The sequence below is a fragment of the Choloepus didactylus genome, chromosome 8, assembly GCF_015220235.1.
Source record: "Choloepus didactylus isolate mChoDid1 chromosome 8, mChoDid1.pri, whole genome shotgun sequence".
Classification (NCBI taxonomy): domain Eukaryota; kingdom Metazoa; phylum Chordata; class Mammalia; order Pilosa; family Megalonychidae; genus Choloepus; species Choloepus didactylus.
In genome coordinates this window covers 89,028,466-89,049,105 of record NC_051314.1, presented here as the reverse complement: position 1 = coordinate 89,049,105, position 20,640 = coordinate 89,028,466, and the positions used below count along the sequence as shown (strand labels likewise).

Genomic DNA, 20,640 nt, shown 5'->3' with positions numbered 1-20,640 from the left:
AATTAGAAGTCAATAACCATCAGAGACTTAGAAAATTCATAAATACCTGGAGGTTAAACAACATACTCCTAAACAATCAGTGGGTTAAAGAAGAAATAGCAAGAGAAATTGCTAAATATATAGAGACGAATGAAAATGAGAACACAACATACCAAAACCTATGGGATGCAGCAAAAGCAGTGCTGAGGGGGAAATTTATAGCACTAAACGCATATATTAAAAAGGAAGAAAGAGCCAAAATCAAAGAACTAATGGATCAACTGAAGAAGCTAGAAAATGAACAGCAAACCAACCCTAAACCAAGTACAAGAAAAGAAATAACAAGGATTAAAGCAGAAATAAATGACATAGAGAACAAAAAAACAATAGAGAGGATAAATATCACCAAAAGTTGGTTCTTTGAGAAGATCAACAAGATTGACAAGCCCCTAGCTAGACTGACAAAATCAAAAAGAGAGAAGACCCATATAAACAAAATAATGAATGAAAAAGGTGACATAACTGCAGATCCTGAAGAAATTAAAAAAATTATAAGAGGATACTATGAACAACTGTATGCCAACAAACTGGATAATGTAGAGGAAATGGACAATTTCCTGGAAACATATGAACAACCTAGACTGACCAGAGAAGAAATAGAAGACCTCAACCAACCCATCACAAGCAAAGAGATCCAATCAGTCATCAAAAATCTTCCCACAAATAAATGCCCAGGGCCAGATGGCTTCACAGGGGAATTCTACCAAACTTTCCAGAAAGAACTAACACCAATCTTACTCAAACTCTTTCAAAACATTGAAGAAAATGGAACACTACCTAACTCATTTTATGAAGCTAACATCAATCTAATACCAAAACCAGGCAAAGATGCTACAAAAAAGGAAAACTACCGGCCAATCTCCCTAATGAATATAGATGCAAAAATCCTCAACAAAATACTTGCAAATCGAATCCAAAGACACATTAAAAAAATCATACACCATGACCAAGTGGGGTTCATTCCAGGCATGCAAGGATGGTTCAACATAAGGAAATCAATCAATGTATTACAACACATTAACAAGTCAAAAGGGAAAAATCAATTGATCATCTCAATAGATGCTGAAAAAGCATTTGACAAAATCCAACATCCGTTTTTGATAAAAACACTTCAAAAGGTAGGAATTGAAGGAAACTTCCTCAACAGGATAAAGAGCATATATGAAAAACCCACAGCCAGCATAGTACTCAATGGTGAGAGACTGAAAGCCTTCCCTCTAAGATCAGGAACAAGACAAGGATGCCCGCTATCACCACTGTTATTCAACATTGTGCTGGAAGTGCTAGCCAGGGCAATCCGGCAAGACAAAGAAATAAAAGGCATCCAAATTGGAAAAGAAGAAGTAAAACTGTCATTGTTTGCAGATGATATGATCTTATATCTAGAAAACCCTGAGAAATCGATGATACAGCTACTAGAGCTAATAAACAAATTTAGCAAAGTAGCGGGATACAAGGTTAATGCACATAAGTCAGTAATGTTTCTATATGCTAGAAATGAACAAACTGAAGAGACACTCAAGAAAAAGATACCATTTTCAATAGCAACTAAAAAATCAAGTACCTAGGAATAAACTTAACCAAAGATGTAAAAGACCTATACAAAGAAAACTACATAACTCTACTAAAAGAAATAAAAGGGGACCTTAAAAGATGGAAAAATATTCCATGTTCATGGATAGGAAGACTAAATGTCATTAAGATGTCAATTCTACCCAAACTCATCTACAGATTCAATGCAATCCCAATCAAAATTCCAACAACCTACTTTGCAGACTTGGAAAAGCTAGTTATCAAATTTATTTGGAAAGGGAAGATGCCTCGAATTGCTAAAGACACTCTAAAAAAGAAAAACGAAGTGGGAGGACTTACACTCCCTGACTTTGAAGCTTATTATAAAGCCACAGTTGCCAAAACAGCATGGTACTGGCACAAAGATAGACATATAGATCAATGGAATCGAATTGAGAATTCAGAGATAGACCCTCAGATCTATGGCCGACTGATCTTTGATAAGGCCCCCAAAGTCACAGAACTGAGTCATAATCGTCTTTTCAACAAATGGGGCTGGGAGAGTTGGATATCCATATCCAAAAGAATGAAAGAGGACCCCTACCTCACCCCCTACACAAAAATTAACTCAAAATGGACCAAAGATCTCAATATAAAAGAAAGTACCATAAAACTCCTAGAAGATAATGTAGGAAAACATCTTCAAGACCTTGTATTAGGCGGCCACTTCCTAGACTTTACACCCAAAGCACAAGCAACAAAAGAGAAAATAGATAAATGGGAACTCCTCAAGCTTAGAAGTTTCTGCACCTCAAAGGAATTTCTCAAAAAGGTAAAGAGGCAGCCAACTCAATGGGAAAAAATTTTTGGAAACCATGTATCTGACAAAAGACTGATATCTTGCATATATAAAGAAATCCTACAACTCAATGACAATAGTACAGTCGGCCCAATTATAAAATGGGCAAAAGATATGAAAAGACAGTTCTCTGAAGAGGAAATACAAATGGCCAAGAAACACATGAAAAAATGTTCAGCTTCACTAGCTATTAGAGAGATGTAAATTAAGACCACAATGAGATACCATCTAACACCGGTTAGAATGGCTGCCATTAAACAAACAGGAAACTACAAATGCTGGAGGGGATGTGGAGAAACTGGAACACTTATTCATTGTTGGTGGGACTGTATAATGGTTCAGCCACTCTGGAAGTCAGTCTGGCAGTTCCTTAGAAAACTAGATATAGAGTTACCATTCGATCCAGCGATTGCACTTCTCGGTATATACCCGGAAGATTGGAAAGCAGTGACACGAACAGATATCTGCACGCCAATGTTCACAGCAGCATTATTCACAATTGCCAAGAGATGGAAACAACCCAAATGTCCTTCAACAGATGAGTGGATAAATAAAATGTGGTATATACACACGATGGAATACTACGCAGCAGTAAGAAGGAACGATCTCGTGAAACATATGACAACATGGATGAACCTTGAAGACATAATGCTGAGCGAAATAAGCCAGGCACAAAAAGAGAAATATTATATGCTACCACTAATGTGAACTTTGAAAAATGTAAAACAAATGGTTTATAATGTAGAATGTAGGGGAACTAGCAATAGAGAACAATTAAGGAAGGGGGAACAATAATCCAAGAAGAACAGATAAGCTATTTAACGTTCTGGGGATGCCCAGGAATGACTATGGTCTGTTAATTTCTGATGGATATACTAGGAGCAAGTTCACAGAAATGTTGCTATATTAGGTAACTTTCTTGGGGTAAAGTAGGAACATGTTGGAAGTTAAGCAGTTATCTTAGGTTAGTTGTCTTTTTCTTACTCCCTTGTTATGGTCTCTTTGAAATGTTCTTTTATTGTATGTTTGTTTTCTTTTTAAATTTTTTTTCATACAGTTGATTTAAAAAAGAAGGGAAAGTTAAAAAAAAAAAAAAAAAGATGTAGTGCCCCCTTGAGGAGCCTGTGGAGAATGCAGGGGTATTCGCCTACCCCACCTCCATGGTTGCTAACATGACCACAGACATAGGGGACTGGTGGTTTGATGGGTTGAGCCCTCTACCACAGGTTTTACCCTTGGGAAGACGGCTGCTGCAAAGGAGAGGCTAGGCCTCCCTATGGTTGTGCCTAAGAGCCTCCTCCCGAATGCCTCTTTGTTGCTCAGATGTGGCCCTGTCTCTCTAGCTAAGCCAACTTGAAAGGTGAAATCACTGCCCTCCCCACTACGTGGGATCAGACACCCGGGGGAGTGAATCTCCCTGGCAACGTGGAATATGACTCCGGGGGAGGAATGTAGACCTGGCATCGTGGGACGGAGAACATCTTCTTGACCAAAAGGGGGATGTGAAAGGAAATGAAATAAGCTTCAGTGGCAGAGAGATTCCAAAAGGAGCCGAGAGGTCACTCTGGTGGGCACTCTTATGCACACTTCAGACAACCCTTTTTAGGTTCTAAAGAATTGGGGTAGCTGGTGGTGGATACCTGAAACTATCAAACTACAACCCAGAACCCATGAATCTCGAAGACAGTTGTATAAAATTGTAGCTCATGAGGGGTGACAATGGGATTGGGAAAGCCATAAGGACCACACTCCACTTTGTCTAGTTTATGGATGGATGAGTAGAAAAATAGGGGAAGGAAACAAACAGACAAAGGTACCCAGTGTTCTTTTTCACTTCAATTGCTCTTTTTCACTCTAATTATTATTCTTGTTATTTTTGTGTGTGTGCTAATGAAGGTGTCAGGGATTGATTTGGGTGATGAATGTACCACTATGTAATGGTACTGTAAACAATCGAAAGTACGATTTGTTTTGTATGACTGCGTGGTATGTGAATATATCTCAATAAAATGAAGATTAAAAAAAAAAAAAAAAAAAGACTAAGTAGTGACTACTCAGCAGCCACCATGGAGGTGAAAAGGCAGTGGCATGACATATTTAAAATTCTGAGAGAGAAAAATTTCCAACCAAGAATACTTTATCCAGCAAAACTCTCCTTCAAATCTGAGGGAGAGCTTAAATTTTTCACAAACAAACAAATGCTGAGAGATTTTCCCAATAAAAGACCTGCCCTACTTCAGATACTAAAGGGAACCCCTACCAACAGAGAAACAAAGAAAGGAGAGAGAGAGATAGAGAATTTTAACAGACAGATATAGAATATTACATCCCAGGTCACTGGGACACACATTCTTCCCTAGTGGTCACGGATCTTTCTCCAGAATGGACCGTATGTTGGGACATAAAAACAAGCCTCAATTAAAAAAAAAAAAAAATGAATTTGTTCAAAGCACATTCTCTGACCACAATGGTATACAAATAGAAGTCAATAACCATCAGAGACTTGGAGAATTCACAAACACCTGGTGGATAAAAATGAGGGGGAGACAAAAACATTCCCGAATAATCAAAAGCTGAGGGACTTCATCACCAGTAATCAGTCCTAAAAGAAATGCTAAAGGGAGTTGAGCAGACTGAAAGGAAGGGACACTAAACAATTGACTGAAACTACATGAAGAAATAAAGATTTCCAGTAAAGATCACATGGTAAATATAAATACCAATACTACTGTATTTTTTATTTATAACTCCACTACTTACTTCCTACAGGAGCTAAAATACATAAACTGTAATGATAAATCAGTGATTCTGGACTCAGTGTAAAATAGGTAATTTTAGACAAGAACTACATAAAGGTGGGGGAATGATGGAGTGTAGGAACATAGTTTATGTGTCATATTGAAGTTAAGTTGGTATCGAAAAACAAGATTGTTATAGATTTAAGATGTTAAATTTAAGCCCCACAGTAAATACAAAGAAAGTATCAGAGAATATGACCATAGAGATGAAAAGTAGAGTAGGGGTTCTGAGAAGTGGGGGAAGGGGCAATGGGGATTTAAGAAATGAGAGTAGGGTTTCTGTTTGGGGTGAAGGGAAACTTCTAGAAACAGATGGTGGGAAGGTGATGGCATTGCAACATTTTAAATGTGATTAATCCCACTAATGGAATGCTAGGAAGGGGGTGGAATGGGAAGATTTAGGCTATATATATATGTTTCCACAATTGAAAAAAAAAAAAAAAAAGACAGTCTAAATAGATGACAATTAAATGCCAAGGATGATCCTGGATGGAATCTGAGGATGGAGGAGAGGAGGCTCAAAGGGACACAGATGGGACACAAGAAAAAAAAAAAAAGGAAATACAGAATGTAAGCTTCATATCAATGTTGAATTTCTTGAACTTCTTAGCTGCGCTTAATGAGATTACATAAAAGAAGGTTCTTGTCCATGGGAAAGGTATATGTGAATTATATTGTTTATTCAAAGATATGTGCAGCTTGCTGTCAGAGGACAGCAATAGACGATGGATGATAGACAGGGAGGGAGGGAGGGAGAGAGGGAGGGAAAGAAAGAAATGGTGGTGTAACAGTATGTTAAAGGTGGTGGATCGGGGTATTGGGGGAGGAGGGTTGGGGTATGATGGAGTTCTATGTATGGGGTTTGTACTGTTTTTGCAACTGTTCCTATAAGATTGAATTTATTTCAAAATAAAATTTATTAAATTAAAAAAAAAAAGGCACAGAACATAATAATATAATTCTCTACCAACTGATTTATAAATCCTATTCTTATCAAAATCCTAGTATGGTTTCCCAAGGAATTTGGCAAGATGATTCCAAAATGTGCGGGCATACTGTGGAAATGATAAGGGTTTGGTTCCAGACCCACCACAATAAAGCAAATCACACAAATTTTTTGATTTGCCAGTGCATATAAAAGTTATGTTTATACTATACTGCAGTGTATTAAAGTGTCTTTAAAAAACATTATGTCTAACAAAACAATGTACCAATCTTAATTTAAAAACACCTTATTGCTAAAAAAATGCTAACCATCATCTGAGCCTTTGGCAAGTCATAATCTTTTCGCCGATGGAGTGTCTTGCCTTGACGTTGATGGCTGCTGACTGATCATGGTGATGGTTGCTGAAGGATGGGATACTGTGGCAATTTCTTAAAATAAGACAACAAAAGAAGTTTGCTTCATCGATTGACTCCTCCTTTCATGAAAGATTTCTCCTGTGGCATGTGATGCAGTTTGTTAGCATTTTTTTACTCAGTTTCAAAATTGGAGTCAATCCTCTCAAACCCTGCCACTGCTTTATCATCCAAGATTATGTAATACTCTAAATCCTTTGTTACCATTTCAACAATGTTCACAGCATCTTCACCAGGAGCAAATTCCATCTCAAAAAAACCACTTTCTTTGCTCATCCATAAGAAGCAATGCCTCATCTTTTCAAGTTTTATCATGAGATTGCAGCAATTTAGTCACATTTTCAGGCTCCACTTTTAATTCTAGCTCTCTTGCTATTTCCACCACATTGTAGTTAACCTCCTCCACTGAAGTCTTGAACCCCTCAAAACCATTCATGAGAGTTACAATCAACTTCTTCCAAATTCCTATTCATGTTTAGTTTTGACATCCTCCCATGAATCACAAATTTTCTTAATGTCACCTAAAATGGTGAATCCTTTCCAAAAGGTTTACAATTGACTATGCCCAGATCCATCAGAGGAATCACTACCTATGGCAGGTACAGCCTTGTAAAATGTATTTCTTCAGTAATAAGACTTGAAAGTCTAAATGGCTCCTCGATCCATGAGCTGCAGAACGGATACTGTGTTAGCAGGCATGAAAGCAACATGAATCTTATTGAACATCTCCATCAGAACTCCTGGGTGACCAGGTGCATTGTCAGTGAGCAGCAATATTTTGAAAGGAATTCTTTGGGCTTAAAATATTCAGTAAACCATGCTGTAAACAGATGTGCTGTCATCCAGGCTTTTTTGCTCCATTTATAGAGCAGAGTAGATTTAGCATAATTCTTAAGGGCTCTATGATTTTCAGAATGGTAAATGAGCATTGGCTTCAACTTCAAGTCGCCAGCTATATTAGCCCCTAACAAGAGAGTCAGCCTGTCCTTTCGAAGCTTTAAAGCCAGACAATGACACTTCCTTTCTAGCTATGAAAGTCCTAGATGGCGCCTTCCTCCAATAGAAGGCTGTATTCTGTACACTGAAAATCTGTTGTTTCGTGTAGCCACCTTCATCAATTATCTTAACTAGATCTTCTGGATAACTTGCTACAGCTTCTATATCAGCACTTGCTGCTTCACCTTCCACTTTTATGTTAAAGAGATGGTTTTTTTCCATAAACCTTATGAATCAACCTCTACTAGCACAAACTTTTCTTCTGCAGCTTCCTCGCCTCTCTCAGCCTTAGAATTGAAGAGAGATAGAGCTTTGCTCTGTATTTGGCTTTGGTTTGAGGGAATGTTGTGGTTGACTTGATCTTCTATTCAAACCACTAAAACCTTTCCATATCAGTAATAAGGCTGTTTTACTTTCTTATCATTCATGTGTTCACTGGAGTAGCACTTTTAATTTCCTTCAAGAACTTTTCCTTTGCATTCACAACTTGGTTAACTGTTTGGCACAAGAGCCCTAGCTTTCAGTCCATCTCAGCTGTCGACATGCCTTCCTCACTAAGCTCAATTATTTCTAGCTTTTGATTGAAAGTGAGAGACACACAACTCTTCCTTTCATTTGAACATTCAGAGGCCATTGTAGGGTTATTAATTGGCCTAAATTCAATATTGTTGAGTCTCAGGAAATAGGTCCAAAAAGAGGGAGAGAGACTGGGAATAGCCTGTTGGTGGAACAGTCAGAACACACATGACTTTTATCAATTAAGTTCACATTCTTATATGGGTGCAATCTGTGGTGCCCCAAAACAATCACAATAATAACATCAAATATCACTGATCACAGTTCACCATACCAGATATAATAATGAAAAAGTATGAAATATTGCTAGAATTACCAAAATGTGACAGAGATATGAAACAAGCACATGCTGTTGGAAAAATGATGCCAGTAAACTTGTTCGATGCAGGGTTGCCACAAACTTTCAATTTATTAAAAATGCAGTATCTGCAAAGTGCAATAAAATGAGGTACCTGTGTGCTCATTTGAATCCATTATGTACCCCATTAAGGCCATGTTCTTTTAATCCAATCTGGAGGGGGCAGACCTATTGTGGGCAGGACCTTTTAATTAGGTTGTTTACATGGAAACGTGACCCCACCCATTCAAGGTGGGTCTTAATCCTTTACTGGAGTCCTTTAAGAGAGCTCACTGAGAGAGAGAGTCCAGAGAAACTGAGAGACATTTTGGAGAGAAGCTAGGATATGTAATACAGAGTTTGCTCTGGGGGGGGGGAGGAGCTGTTGTGGTTTGCTAATGCTGCCGTTATGCAAAATACCAGAAATGGATTGGCTTTTATAAAGGGGGTTTATTTGGTTACACATTTACAGTCTGAAGGCCATGAAAATGTCCAAATTAAGGCATCAACATGTGTATACCTTCACTGAGGGAAGGCCAATGGTGTCCAGAAAAATCTCTGTTAGCTAGGAAGGCGTGTGGCTGGCATCTGCTGATCCCGGGTTGTGTTCCAGCTCCTCTCTCAGCTCCTGTGCATTCTTCAAAATGTTGCTCTTGGGGTGTTTTGTCCTCTCTTAGCTTCTCCGGAACAAACTCTGGGCTAGCATCTCCAAAGTGTCAGCAAAAGTCTGCTTTCAACGGCTGTCTCCAAAATGTCTCTCTTAGGTGCTTTCCAAAACGTCACTCTCAGCTGCTCTGAGCTCCTTCTGTCTATGAACTCTTTTATAGGACTCCAGTGATTTAATTAAGACCCACCCTAAATGGGCGAGGCAACACCTCCATGGAAATAATCCAATCAACGGCCTCACCCACAGCTGACTGAGTCATACTGCCATGGAAACAATCAATAGGTTTCATCCTAATCAACACTAATACATCTGCCCCCACAAGACTGCATTAAAGAACATGGTGTTTGGGGGCAATAATACATCCAAACTGGCACAGAAGCTAAGAGAAACACTAAGACAGAAGCCCAGAGACATTTTGGAGAAAGCCACCGAAACCAGAATCTAAACCCAGGAGAGAAGGAAGCCACTGAAAGCAGAAGCTAAACCAGGAGAGAGGGATCAGCAGAGCCAGCCACGTGCCTTCCCATGTGACAGAGGAACCCTGGATGTCATTGGCCTTTCTTCCTTCCAGGAATGAAAGTACCTTCCTTGCAGGAAGGTATCGTCCTGTTGATACCTTAATAAGGACATTTTCATGGCCTTAGAACTGTAAATATGTGAAGTAATAAAACCCCATTGCAAAAGCCAATCCATTTCTGGTGTATTGCATTCTGGCAACTTCAGCAAACTGAAACAACCTCTATATAATTTTTTTTTTTCCCAAAATAATAGGAAGAAATTAATTTCTAAAAATTTTTGTCCACTTTTTTTCTTTCATGAATTAAGTAAAAAAAAAAATCATACTCAATTTTTAGAAGAGGAACACCTCAGTAAAGTGAACTACTGGAGCATGGTTTGAAAATGCTAATGCTTAAAATTTTAAATGGCTAAAATAAAACAACTTGATAAAAGGGAATAAGCAATAAGAACTTACAGTTGGAAAAAAAGTATTACATTTTAGTCTTTCCCACACACTTTATCAACCAAGACTTTTTTTTTAAATTAGTCTTCATATACACATAAAACATTCACGTACATTATGGAAATTCCTTACTTTTTCAATCTGAAGTATGCTGATGCTCTGTTTGTTGGCAATACAGGATTGTACGGATCAGCATCCATGCCTTTGGTGTAGCATTCAATTGCTTCATCATATTTTCCCTGTTTGAAGTATTTATTGCCCTGAAAAAGCACGAGTCAGTAATATGCTGGCACAGAATTCCAGAACCATTTTCTTTCACTATTATGCATCTCTTTTTCAGCTCATTAGCTGTGTGATCAAGATCAAGAACCAGGAAAAGAGAATTAAGCAAATGGTCTTTCCAAAAGTGCTGAAATTCACTATATAGTCATTGTATTGGTACAGCCCGAGAGCCCTTGTAGAAAAATAACATAACTAGCATTACATGTTTTATTGACAATATTAACCTAAAGAAATGTAAAAAAGGAAAGCATCAAGATGAAATTTAATCCGAAAAGTTTCACTTCTATGGAAATCAATATAGCTGGTTATAATAATAATGAAGCAACCCTCAGGGAGATGATGAACATTCCAGATAGTAACCAAAGATGGTCTGTGATAGGAAAGGGTGGAATATAATATTCATGCCAAGAATTATTTGCTGATTTCAAGTTACTTCAGTCCACTACTAAAAACCCTGGAACAACTCCAGGTACAGTCCAAACAGTTTACATATAATATAATTCATTAAATAAACATAACAATCCATTGAGGTTTAGCACTATACAGAATAGTAATCATCGCATTTACAGCTGAGAAAACTGAGGCACAGGCAGTCTGAAGAACTTGCCCAAAGTCACAGGATTTGAACTCGGGTAGTCTGGTTTCAGACATGTACTCCTAACCACTATGCTTTACTGCCTACCGACAGGGAAGGAGCCAATAACAAATCAAAGTTTCAACCACCCCCCCCCCCGCAAATTATGTTGAAGAACTCTTAGGAACCACACTCATTTTCCTACATATCCTGCTTACCTAAAAGAACCTAAAGCTAAAAAGTACCTTTTCTTTTAGAGCAAGAGCCTTTTGTGCATCGACATGAATCCCATCTTCTTCTGACTCTGATTCTTGAGACACAGAATCATGGGTACTGTCTTCTTTATCAAGCTCATCAAGGATACTGTCCTGAAATCAAAAGTTGGAGAACAGTATTCATAATTTAAAAGACATACTCAAAAAAAAAGTATACTGAAAGAGCGTAAGTTGTTACATACAACCTAAGGACCTAAGTGCCTATTAAAGAAAAATCCAAATAACCTTTCATTGTTAAGATTATATCCAGAGAAAAAGGTACTCTTGTTTAGAAAGCCAAAACTGAAATACTTAAGGACTATGGCTTTGAACTTATCAATAAGTTATCAATAGGTTCTACAAATCACCCTTAAATCACAAACTAGTAGCAATGAAATATTACGGCTTTACTCATGAGAAGTTCACAAACAACCCTAAACTAATGTAATTAACACCCAATAGCAGAGAAAGGGTTTTTTCTAAAATATTCTTTCTTCTTTAAGACAACAAAAACTGCTAATAGAACACTATTCACTCCTGATCCACAGAGCAACCTATGAAGGAGGTATAAGAATTTACATGTTTTTCATTTAAGGGAACCAAAACAGTTAACTCACTCACAGCCACTCAGCCAATTCTGGATTTGAATCCAGGCAGTCTGGCTCCTCCAGGGAGCTCTCAATCACTATATATTCCAAAATATAGCTGACTCCACCAAAGAAAAAAATGTAATAAGCAGTCCAGTAATTCCTAATCTCTTTTGACTCAGACATTCTTTTCATGGTAATAAATAATCTCATGGACCTCATCAGGATTTTTAAAAATCATGTCATTATTTTAGCACATAAGATAAAAGAATGATTTTTAGTAAGATATTTTAAATCAGTAAGTACTGAAAAGTTCATTAAAGTTCACTTAAAATATTTAATGATTATATAAGTAGAACCCTTTTTTGCATGTAACAAATGCCATATTATTTTAAATTATTTATGTAACAAAAAGTAAATTGTTTATAAATCAAAAAATAACAAAACGAAATCCATGTTTATAGTTTCATTGAATGAACATTAAAATATGACCTGAAATTTAGCTCTGGGTTTCAGCATGAGGATCCTAGGAACACCACCAGCCTACCAACACTGAGGCCAAAACTGTACAACCCTACTGTGCTGCAATGTGTAGGAAACTATTGGCGGCAGGACACTAAAGCAGTTGCTTTGATCTGAACTAAAATGGAATACTAAGTAAACACCTGTGTCTTATACAGATCCACTAAAATGACAATGTCCAGCAATGTAGTACAATCATGATGAGTGTCCACACAAAGCAGGAATTCAATAAATACCTGTTAAATGAGTAAATACAGTATCAAGTGTCTATATATGAAATTAGCTGAGCGATGACTTTGAGGAAAAAGCATTATAAGATAGCGACTCACAAAAAGGAATGGGCTATATAATAATTACAAAAATGAAGGCAGACTAGTATGCTGTGAAGAAGGAATAAACTGTATGCTCCCAAAGTAGCATTTTCAACAGCAATAGTATTATACTTTTCTTACACTGAGACAATATTGAAGCAGATGGCCAACTATTTAAATAACAGTGCCAGTTCTCGAGTCATTTTGCCTTTGATTTCATTAAGAAAAATACAACTAATTTGGAAAATTGTTTGGCAGTATCATCTAAAGCTAAAAATATGTATAAACTATGACCCAGCAACTACCAAAGGACATGTACAAAACATGTTTATAGCAGGTTTATTCATAATAACCAAACACTGAAAGCAATCCAAATGTATGTCAACAGGAAAACAGATAGAAAAACTGTTGTATATTCACACAATGGAATTCCAGTCAGCAATGAAAAAGAACAAACTACTGCTACTCACAATATGGATCAGTCTCATAAACATAATGTCAGCAAAAGAAGCCAAACACAAAAGAGTAGATACTGTATGATCCATTTATATGAAATTCCCAAACTGGCAAAACTGATCTACAGTATTAGAGGTCAGAAAGTGGCTTCCTTTGGGGGGTATCAACTGAACAGGATGCTGGAAATGTTCTATATCTTGATCTGGATGGTGGTTTCACAGGTGTATACACGAGTAAAACTTCATCAAGTTGTACACTTAAAACTTATGGACTTTATTGTATGTATGTTATACTGTAATAAAAATGTCATATAGAAAAATACAAATAAAATAATAAACATAAAAATCATAATATAGTATCCAGAGATAGATGGGAAAAAAGAAGATGGGCTAGGGAAGGAATGCACTGGTAGCTTCAATATTGGAAAAATTCTCTGTAAGTTCATGTATTCATTTTATTATTATGCTTTACAATACATGTATCTAAATATTCTTTGTGTGAACTAAGTACTACATAATAAACACTGTAAAAAATAATAAAAAGGAATGTTTATTCCAAATTTGGTTATCACAACCCCTACACCTAAATAAATGAATGCTTAAAGTGGGTCAGTACAGAGTAAGGTTGGCCATCTTTGTTGCTCAGATGTGGCCCTCTCTCTAGCTAAGCCAACTTCGCAGGTGAAATCACTGCCCTCCCCACTAAGAGGGATTTGACACCCAGGGGGGTGAATTTCCCTGGCAACGTGGAATAGGACTCCCAGGGAAAAATCTAGACCTGGCATCGTGGGATGGAGAACATCTTCTTGACCAAAATGGGGATGTGAAAGGAAATGAAATAAGTTCCAAAGGCTGAGAGATTCCAAAAGAAGCCAAGAGGTCACTGTGGTGGGCACTCTTACACACAATATAGACAACCTTGTTTAGGTTCTAATGAATGGGAATAGCTAGTAGTAAATACCTGAAACTATCAAACTACAACCCAGAACCCTGGAATCTTGAAGACGATTGCATAAAAATGTAGCTTATGAGCGGTGAAATTGTGAGTGGGAAAGCCATATAGACCACACTCCCCTTTGTCTAGTGTATGGATGAATGAATAGAAAAATGGGGGCAAAAAAAAAAAAACCAAAAACCAAAAACAAAAACCCAGTGTTCTTTTTTATTTTAATTGCTCTTTTTCACTTTAATTTTTATTCTTATTATTTGTGTGTGTGTGGCAATGAAAATGTCAAAAATTAATTTTGGTGATGAACACACCCTATAATGGTACTATGAACAACTGAATGTACGTTTTTATGACTGCATGGTATGTGAATATATCTCAATAAAAATGAATTGAAAAAACAGAATAAGGTTGGTCAACAGGTTCCCTTTCAAAGGTTGACTTCTTGACAGTGGCTGCTTGGAGTACTGGGTGGAGGGTTCTGAGTCAGAGTATTGGTAGAAATTAATTTGCAGGTTACATTGTGTGTCACGTGTGGGAGATGGGAGGCATGCACCACCCACTTGCTATCCCTGATCTAGAAAAGTGAAGCCCACTTTCCTGGGATCAAGGCAGGCCTTGACCTAAGACTAGACAAAAAAGCAGTTTCTTTTAATAGTATTATACATGTCCTTCAGTCTAAAAAAGGTTTGGGCAGAGTCATTCTTTCTTGGGAATATTACTATCTTAGAATCTTGGCTGTTTAGGGATGGTAGAGGGGAGAGGGGTGAGCGTAACTATAAAGGAACAGCACAGGGAGATCTTTGTGGTGATGCAATAGTTCTGTGTTTGACTGCAGTGGTAATTACCCAAATCTGCACAGGGGACAAAGTGCCATAAAATTATACACACATTTACCAAAGTCAGTTTCTTGGTTTTGATGTTATACTACAGTTAAGCAAGATGTAACCACTGGAGGAAACTGGATGAGGAATACTACTGTACTATTTTTGCAAAGAAAAAAAAGAAAAAGAAAGAAAAAAAAAAAGAAGAAAAGAACCCTGACTGTGTTAGCCATCAATTACAGAAGAGGACTGCAGAAGAAAAAAAATCCACATACTTGAAGAGTTATGTAATTAAATTTTTAATTTACATGAAGTAGTTTATAAGAGAAAAAAATAGGCTGAAAGAATGCTACATTATTTTTTATTTAATCCATGACTACTGTATAACACCAAGAAAATTTTATTTAAATATTAAGAAGTGCATGACTGGATTAACTTACCACATCAAGTTTTGCCCATGCCTCATAATCGTAAGATTTTATCCTGTTTTTTGTGTTTTCCTCTTTGGTTTTTTTAGAAGATTCTTTAGCTTTGCCTTTCTTCTTTTTCCTAAAATTCCTATTTCGAATTGGAGGTAAATTCTTGGGCAGGGAAAAAAAAAAAACAAAGTTTTGAGCACTGCTATGTCACTTTTTTGTATAATTAGTGATGCCTGAAATGCTCACTGAATTATATTTTCAAAACTATGCAATTTTTAAATTTAAGCATTTAAAAATACCAATTTACCATCTTATAATTAAAATTTATGCCTGAAAAATTTAACTCATCCTTTGATGAATCTGATGTTCAGTCACAAGTAATGTATTATCTAGAAATTCTAATTATAAATTTAATTTGAAACCTTAAATTCAAACTTCACAAGCTACTTGAACTTCAGCCTTAGTATAATGAATTAGTAATAGTACAAAGGCAACTGAATTTCTCCAGGTCAACACGCATAGTAAAAAAAAACCTATCCAAATGCAGTCTTAAGAAAAATATTTGGCTGAGTTTTGGTACTATGTGCATTTTTATGCCAACACTGTACGTTAACATATCGTTAACTATATAAACTGGGCTGGTTTGAAGCTGTTATGTATCCCAGAAAAAGCCATGTTCTTTTAATCCATTCTTGTGGACCTGATGTGGGTGGGACCTTTTGGTTAGGTTATTTCAGTTGAGATATGATCCACCCCATATGGGGGATGGGGGGGGTGTCTTAATCCTCTGACTGGAGTCTTTAAAAGAAATAAAACCAAGAGCGTTCATGGAGAAAAAGCCTGGGAGAAGCTAAGAAAAAAAGCCTCCAGAGGAGCTCAGAGAGGAAGCCAGAAGCTGGAAGCAATGAAACCCAGGAGAAAAGGACCAGCAGATGCTAGCCATGTGCCTTCCCATGTGACGGAAGTGTCTTGGATGCCGGTGGCCTGACTTCAGAGAAGGTATCGTCCTGTTCATGCCTTAATTGGGACATTTTCATGGCCTAAGAACTGTAATTAGTAAGCTAATAAATTCCCATTGTAAAAGCCAACCTATTCCTGGTATTGCATTCAGGCAGCTTTAGCAAACCGAAACACATACCTACATATTTTATGATGTTACTCTTTACCTTTAAGAACTAGCACATGGTCTTCCTTTCAGTAACTATTTGCTAAGTCTTAAAATGTCTTCTAATATTATTAATACAATTACTACAAAGATTTTTTTTTAAAGCAGAAGTTTTTAAAATGTTGACAGTGAAGCTAATCACTAAAATTTCAGTATTTTCACAAAACATTTTAAAAGGTTTTGTTTATATTAAAATACATAATTTCACCAAATGCTTAATTAGAAATTCTTGATTTACCTCTTCAGGAACACCATTCTGTCTTCTTAGTTCCATATCCTTTTGTTTAATATCTTTTTCCCAGTTTTCTAAATCCCTCATAAAGTCTTGTAGTTCTTCTGCATTTTGTTTCACTTGTAGTTGTAATTCAACTGATTTATTTGTTGAAGTCATTATGGTCTGCAGAATTTTGAACAACCAATCTCTAGTAAGAATTAAATAGAATTATTTGGACTATTTTTCTGAAATCTAGCTAGTTAATGATTTTTCACTATTTCAGAAATGGCTAAGTTACACGGATAGAAGAGCCTAACATGATGCTGAAGAAAGGAAACATCAGAATAGTATTTTTACTACAGAGAAATGAGTCAATAAACATTTGCTGAATAGATGAATGAAAAATAGACAAGTCTGGACATCCTAGCAACGCAATATGAAAAGGCAGTAAGACTGAAATTAGTTAAGTAGCCTGTGGTAGCAGATTGACTGAACATCTCTAGAGTTTATAAGGATATCCCAATTACCTCCTTTACTCCTCTTTCAACAGTTATTGAGCTTCTACTGTGTCATAGGCCCTGTACCAAGAGTTAGAAATGCAAAAACTAATAAGACAAAGTCCCTTGTCTAGTAGAAAAGAAAAGAAAATAACTGCAGTACTTAAAAAATATACTATGGTAAGAAGAGTTTCTCAATCTTGACACTACTGACATTTGGAGTTGGAGAAATCTTTGTTGCAGGGAGCTGTCCTGCGCATTGCAGGATGATTAGCAATATACCTGGCCTCTACTCACCAGTTTCCGGTATTACTATCTGCATCCCCCATCACCTCCACTGACTGTGACAACCAAAAATGTCCCCAGACATTACCAAACATTCCAGGCGGTGAGGGAATAACCCATGGTTGAAAACTAATGTGCTAGAAATATGTACAGATGCTATGGAACTGACCATAAAGTATGGGCCTATATCAGATGGGGTGGTGGGTTCAAGGAAGGAGCTCCCAGAGGTGTTGAAACTTTAGCTGAGTTTTAAAGGGGGCCAGCCAAGTGACTAACAAGGAGGAGTGGACGAGCAGAGTAAGAAACCATGAGGGAGAATGATGGATACCAGATGGATCTTGAAAAGTCAGGCCATGAGATCTGACTATTCTAAAAACTATGTAAACATATTAAGACAGCAAAGTAAAAAAGAACTTAGGATGTCTGACTGAATTGAGGAGCTGAGGAGCAAAGGACTCAAACAGTACCCAAATTTCTGATCTGAGAGCCTGGGAAGATTGGTAATGCCACTTTGAGTCAGGAAGTACAATTTAAAAAGGAAAGGAGATTTCAGGTTGGATGACAAATGGAAGATTATTTCAGTTTGGGATATGCTGGACGTGGATGCTTATGTGATAGCAGGGAGTTGTTATATAGGGCTGGAGATATAAATTTGGGTGTCACTAGCATAAAGGTGTCAGCAAGAGTCAAGGATCTGGACATGTTCAACCAAGGTATGTGACTACTTGGGGGTGGGGGTGGGGACGACTCTGGGGAACACTACTGTTTAGCGAACAGACAGCAGAAGAGATGCCAATATAGGAAAATACAAATGCACTTTGGGAGCTATGACGAAAGTCTGGTGTGTACTGTCACAGAAAATCAGAGAAAATTAGTTCAAGAACGTGTCAAATGCTACAGGGGCCACAGAGGGGAAAGGAAAGGGCACTATCCCTAGTCATGTAGACATAACTGAGAGTCTTACTGGGAACTAAAAGTTTGGAGAACAAAATGAAATAAGTAAATGAGATTATATATGGATTAGAGTAAATTTGCTTTTAAGAATTTAAAAGATTTATTCGTGAGCATGGGGGAGAGGGGAGAAAAGGTAAAAGAAGATACAGGAAAGAGGATGAGTGATGGAGCAAGGTTCCCAAGAGGAAGGAAGAAGATTCAAAGCTTAAGGGAAGTGGGGGGGGGGGGGGGGAGAATAGGGTGGGAGGGAGAAAGAGAGAAAGGATTTGAAAAGGGATTAGTTTGGGACAGTTAAAAACATCTCACCGAGCATTTTTCCTTACTAAGGAAGAAGAAAGAGGTGGTTGCAGATGCAGATAGGTCTTCTGACCTCTAGTCTCAACAACTAAACCAAATTTAAGCTTCTTCCGATCATGCCCTCGCTTGATCACAACTTATTAAAAAACAAAACTAGTACAATGCTTTTCCTGGGGACTCAAAAAATACGGAACGAAAAAAAAAGCGTTAAGAAGCTACTGAGGTGCTGTTGGGGGTCAAAACCTCTTCCATTTCACCCAGCACCTTTGCTACTCCCACGGAACCTGCGATGGGGCTGGGGTCGGGGAAGATAATCAGAAACTTCCAGTGCTCGGGGGGTATCACTTCCAAAACCAGTACCCGGACAAACACTGCACACCACGCCGAAAGGGGGCGGGGCCCAAGGTGCTCATCTCGAGAGAAGGAATCTGTAGTCCCAACCACCGCAAATCGCCCAGTGCCCCCGAGGCGGCCCGGCCTTCCGCAAAACAAAACATTCAGGCCTGGGCCGCGCTGGGAGAGCTCCAGACGGGAATTCGCGACCCGGGACGCCGCTACCCTAGACATCGCCGCGCCGCCCCTCCGCCGCCCGCCCTCGCCCTCTCCGCCTGACCCAAAACCCACGGCTGTGCCCCCTCCTGCCGCCAGGCTATCCTAAGGCCTCCTCTGCAGCTGCAGCCGACGATAATGCAAAGGCCTGCTCACCTCACCAGGCCGTTACCACCTGCACCTCCTCCTCAGACCCGAAGCGACGCACGCCGACCCCGCCTGCCTAGACTTTCCCACAGTTCTCTGCGCGCCCTCGCTCCGCCCCCTGGAGGGCTCGAGCGTGCGCAGAGAGTGAGTTACAGTGTGGGGTGTTTTCCGTGAGGGCAGCGTCGCTTCAGTGTGTTGGCAGGTGTGTAGAAGCAAAATTTGAAGAAAATTCCCCCTGCTTCAAATACTGCTAAAATTCACATGAGACACCCCAAAAACTGCAGGATCATCCTGATTTTTTTCTGGGCCACTAAATGATAAAGCCTTGACTATTTCCCTGGAATCCCCCCAGAAACAATTTTATCCCTGGTATTTGTATTGCCAGTGTCTAAGGACAGGTCGGGACCTTTGTGGGTATTATCATCGTGTGAGAAAGTTACTGTTTCTCTACCGTGAACGGACGACTGTAAACTGGTAACTCTGGTAATTTGGCGGTTTCTTTTTCTTTTAAGTCTTTTGTTTGGCAAGCCAGTCCTTCAGTCTGACTCCCTTTGACCCTTTGCAGGTAAACTCTTTCGTTTTCTAAGTGTATGTCTCTGAGTCTTTCTTCGACGTGTGTCAGTATTGTCCTTCTTTAAATGTGCCCTGGCTTACAGAGAAGAAAGAATATGAAGTTTTAGAATTTTTTGATTCTCGTTCCTGTGTGAGCCTTCTTTCGGTGTCATGACCACATTAAAATTGTAAAACGAAAATAATTTTGAAAGCCCACCAAAACAAAAACAAATCTGTTCATTCGAAATAGCTCTGTGATCTCGATCATTATCCCAAAAACCCAGATCAGGGATTCTCCCAGATTAAGGAGCTTTTTCTTTTAATGATTTCTGGATGATACCCCCAGAGATAATTTAATTGGTGTGGGGTGCTGCCTGGGCATCAGGATTTTTCAAAGCCCAAGGTACAGTCCAGTCAAGGCAGGGAAGCGCTAATCCAGACGCTGGTCAATGAAGAACCACCATGGAATCCTCACTCACAGGGTCAGATTATTAGCACTTCTTTCCCACAGTTTAATTATTTCATTATCTTTACAACTTTAAATTCGTAGTCCAATCACTAAGTGCATCACCAAAATATTTACTAACGGAATGATTCTTTTTATTTGTGTTAGGAGGTGTATCTTCACTCGACTCTATTGTTTCACTTTTCCGTAGATGTATCTCCTTCAATTTACTGTATACTTTATTCATTTATTGTCCT

General features: G+C 38.2%; 1 protein-coding gene across 3 annotated transcripts in view; it reads right to left on the bottom strand.

Moving 5' to 3' along the window:
• The window catches only part of RPAP3 (RNA polymerase II associated protein 3), a 78,597-nt gene extending 59,129 nt beyond the window's left edge, over window positions 1-19,468 (bottom strand). For 2 of the 3 annotated variants that reach the window (XM_037846059.1, XM_037846061.1), the window contains exons 1-5: window positions 19,396-19,468; window positions 16,682-16,865; window positions 15,300-15,440; window positions 11,206-11,328; window positions 10,237-10,364 (exon numbers count right to left, since the gene is read on the bottom strand). In XM_037846059.1, coding sequence (XP_037701987.1) covers window positions 10,237-10,364; window positions 11,206-11,328; window positions 15,300-15,440; window positions 16,682-16,834 — 545 coding nt within the window. In that variant the 5' untranslated portion in view covers window positions 16,835-16,865; window positions 19,396-19,468. The remainder of the gene's footprint in view (window positions 1-10,236; window positions 10,365-11,205; window positions 11,329-15,299; window positions 15,441-16,681; window positions 16,866-19,395) is intronic. The other variant, XM_037846060.1, reaches the window with a different exon arrangement.
• Between the last annotated feature and the right edge of the window lie 1,172 nt (window positions 19,469-20,640).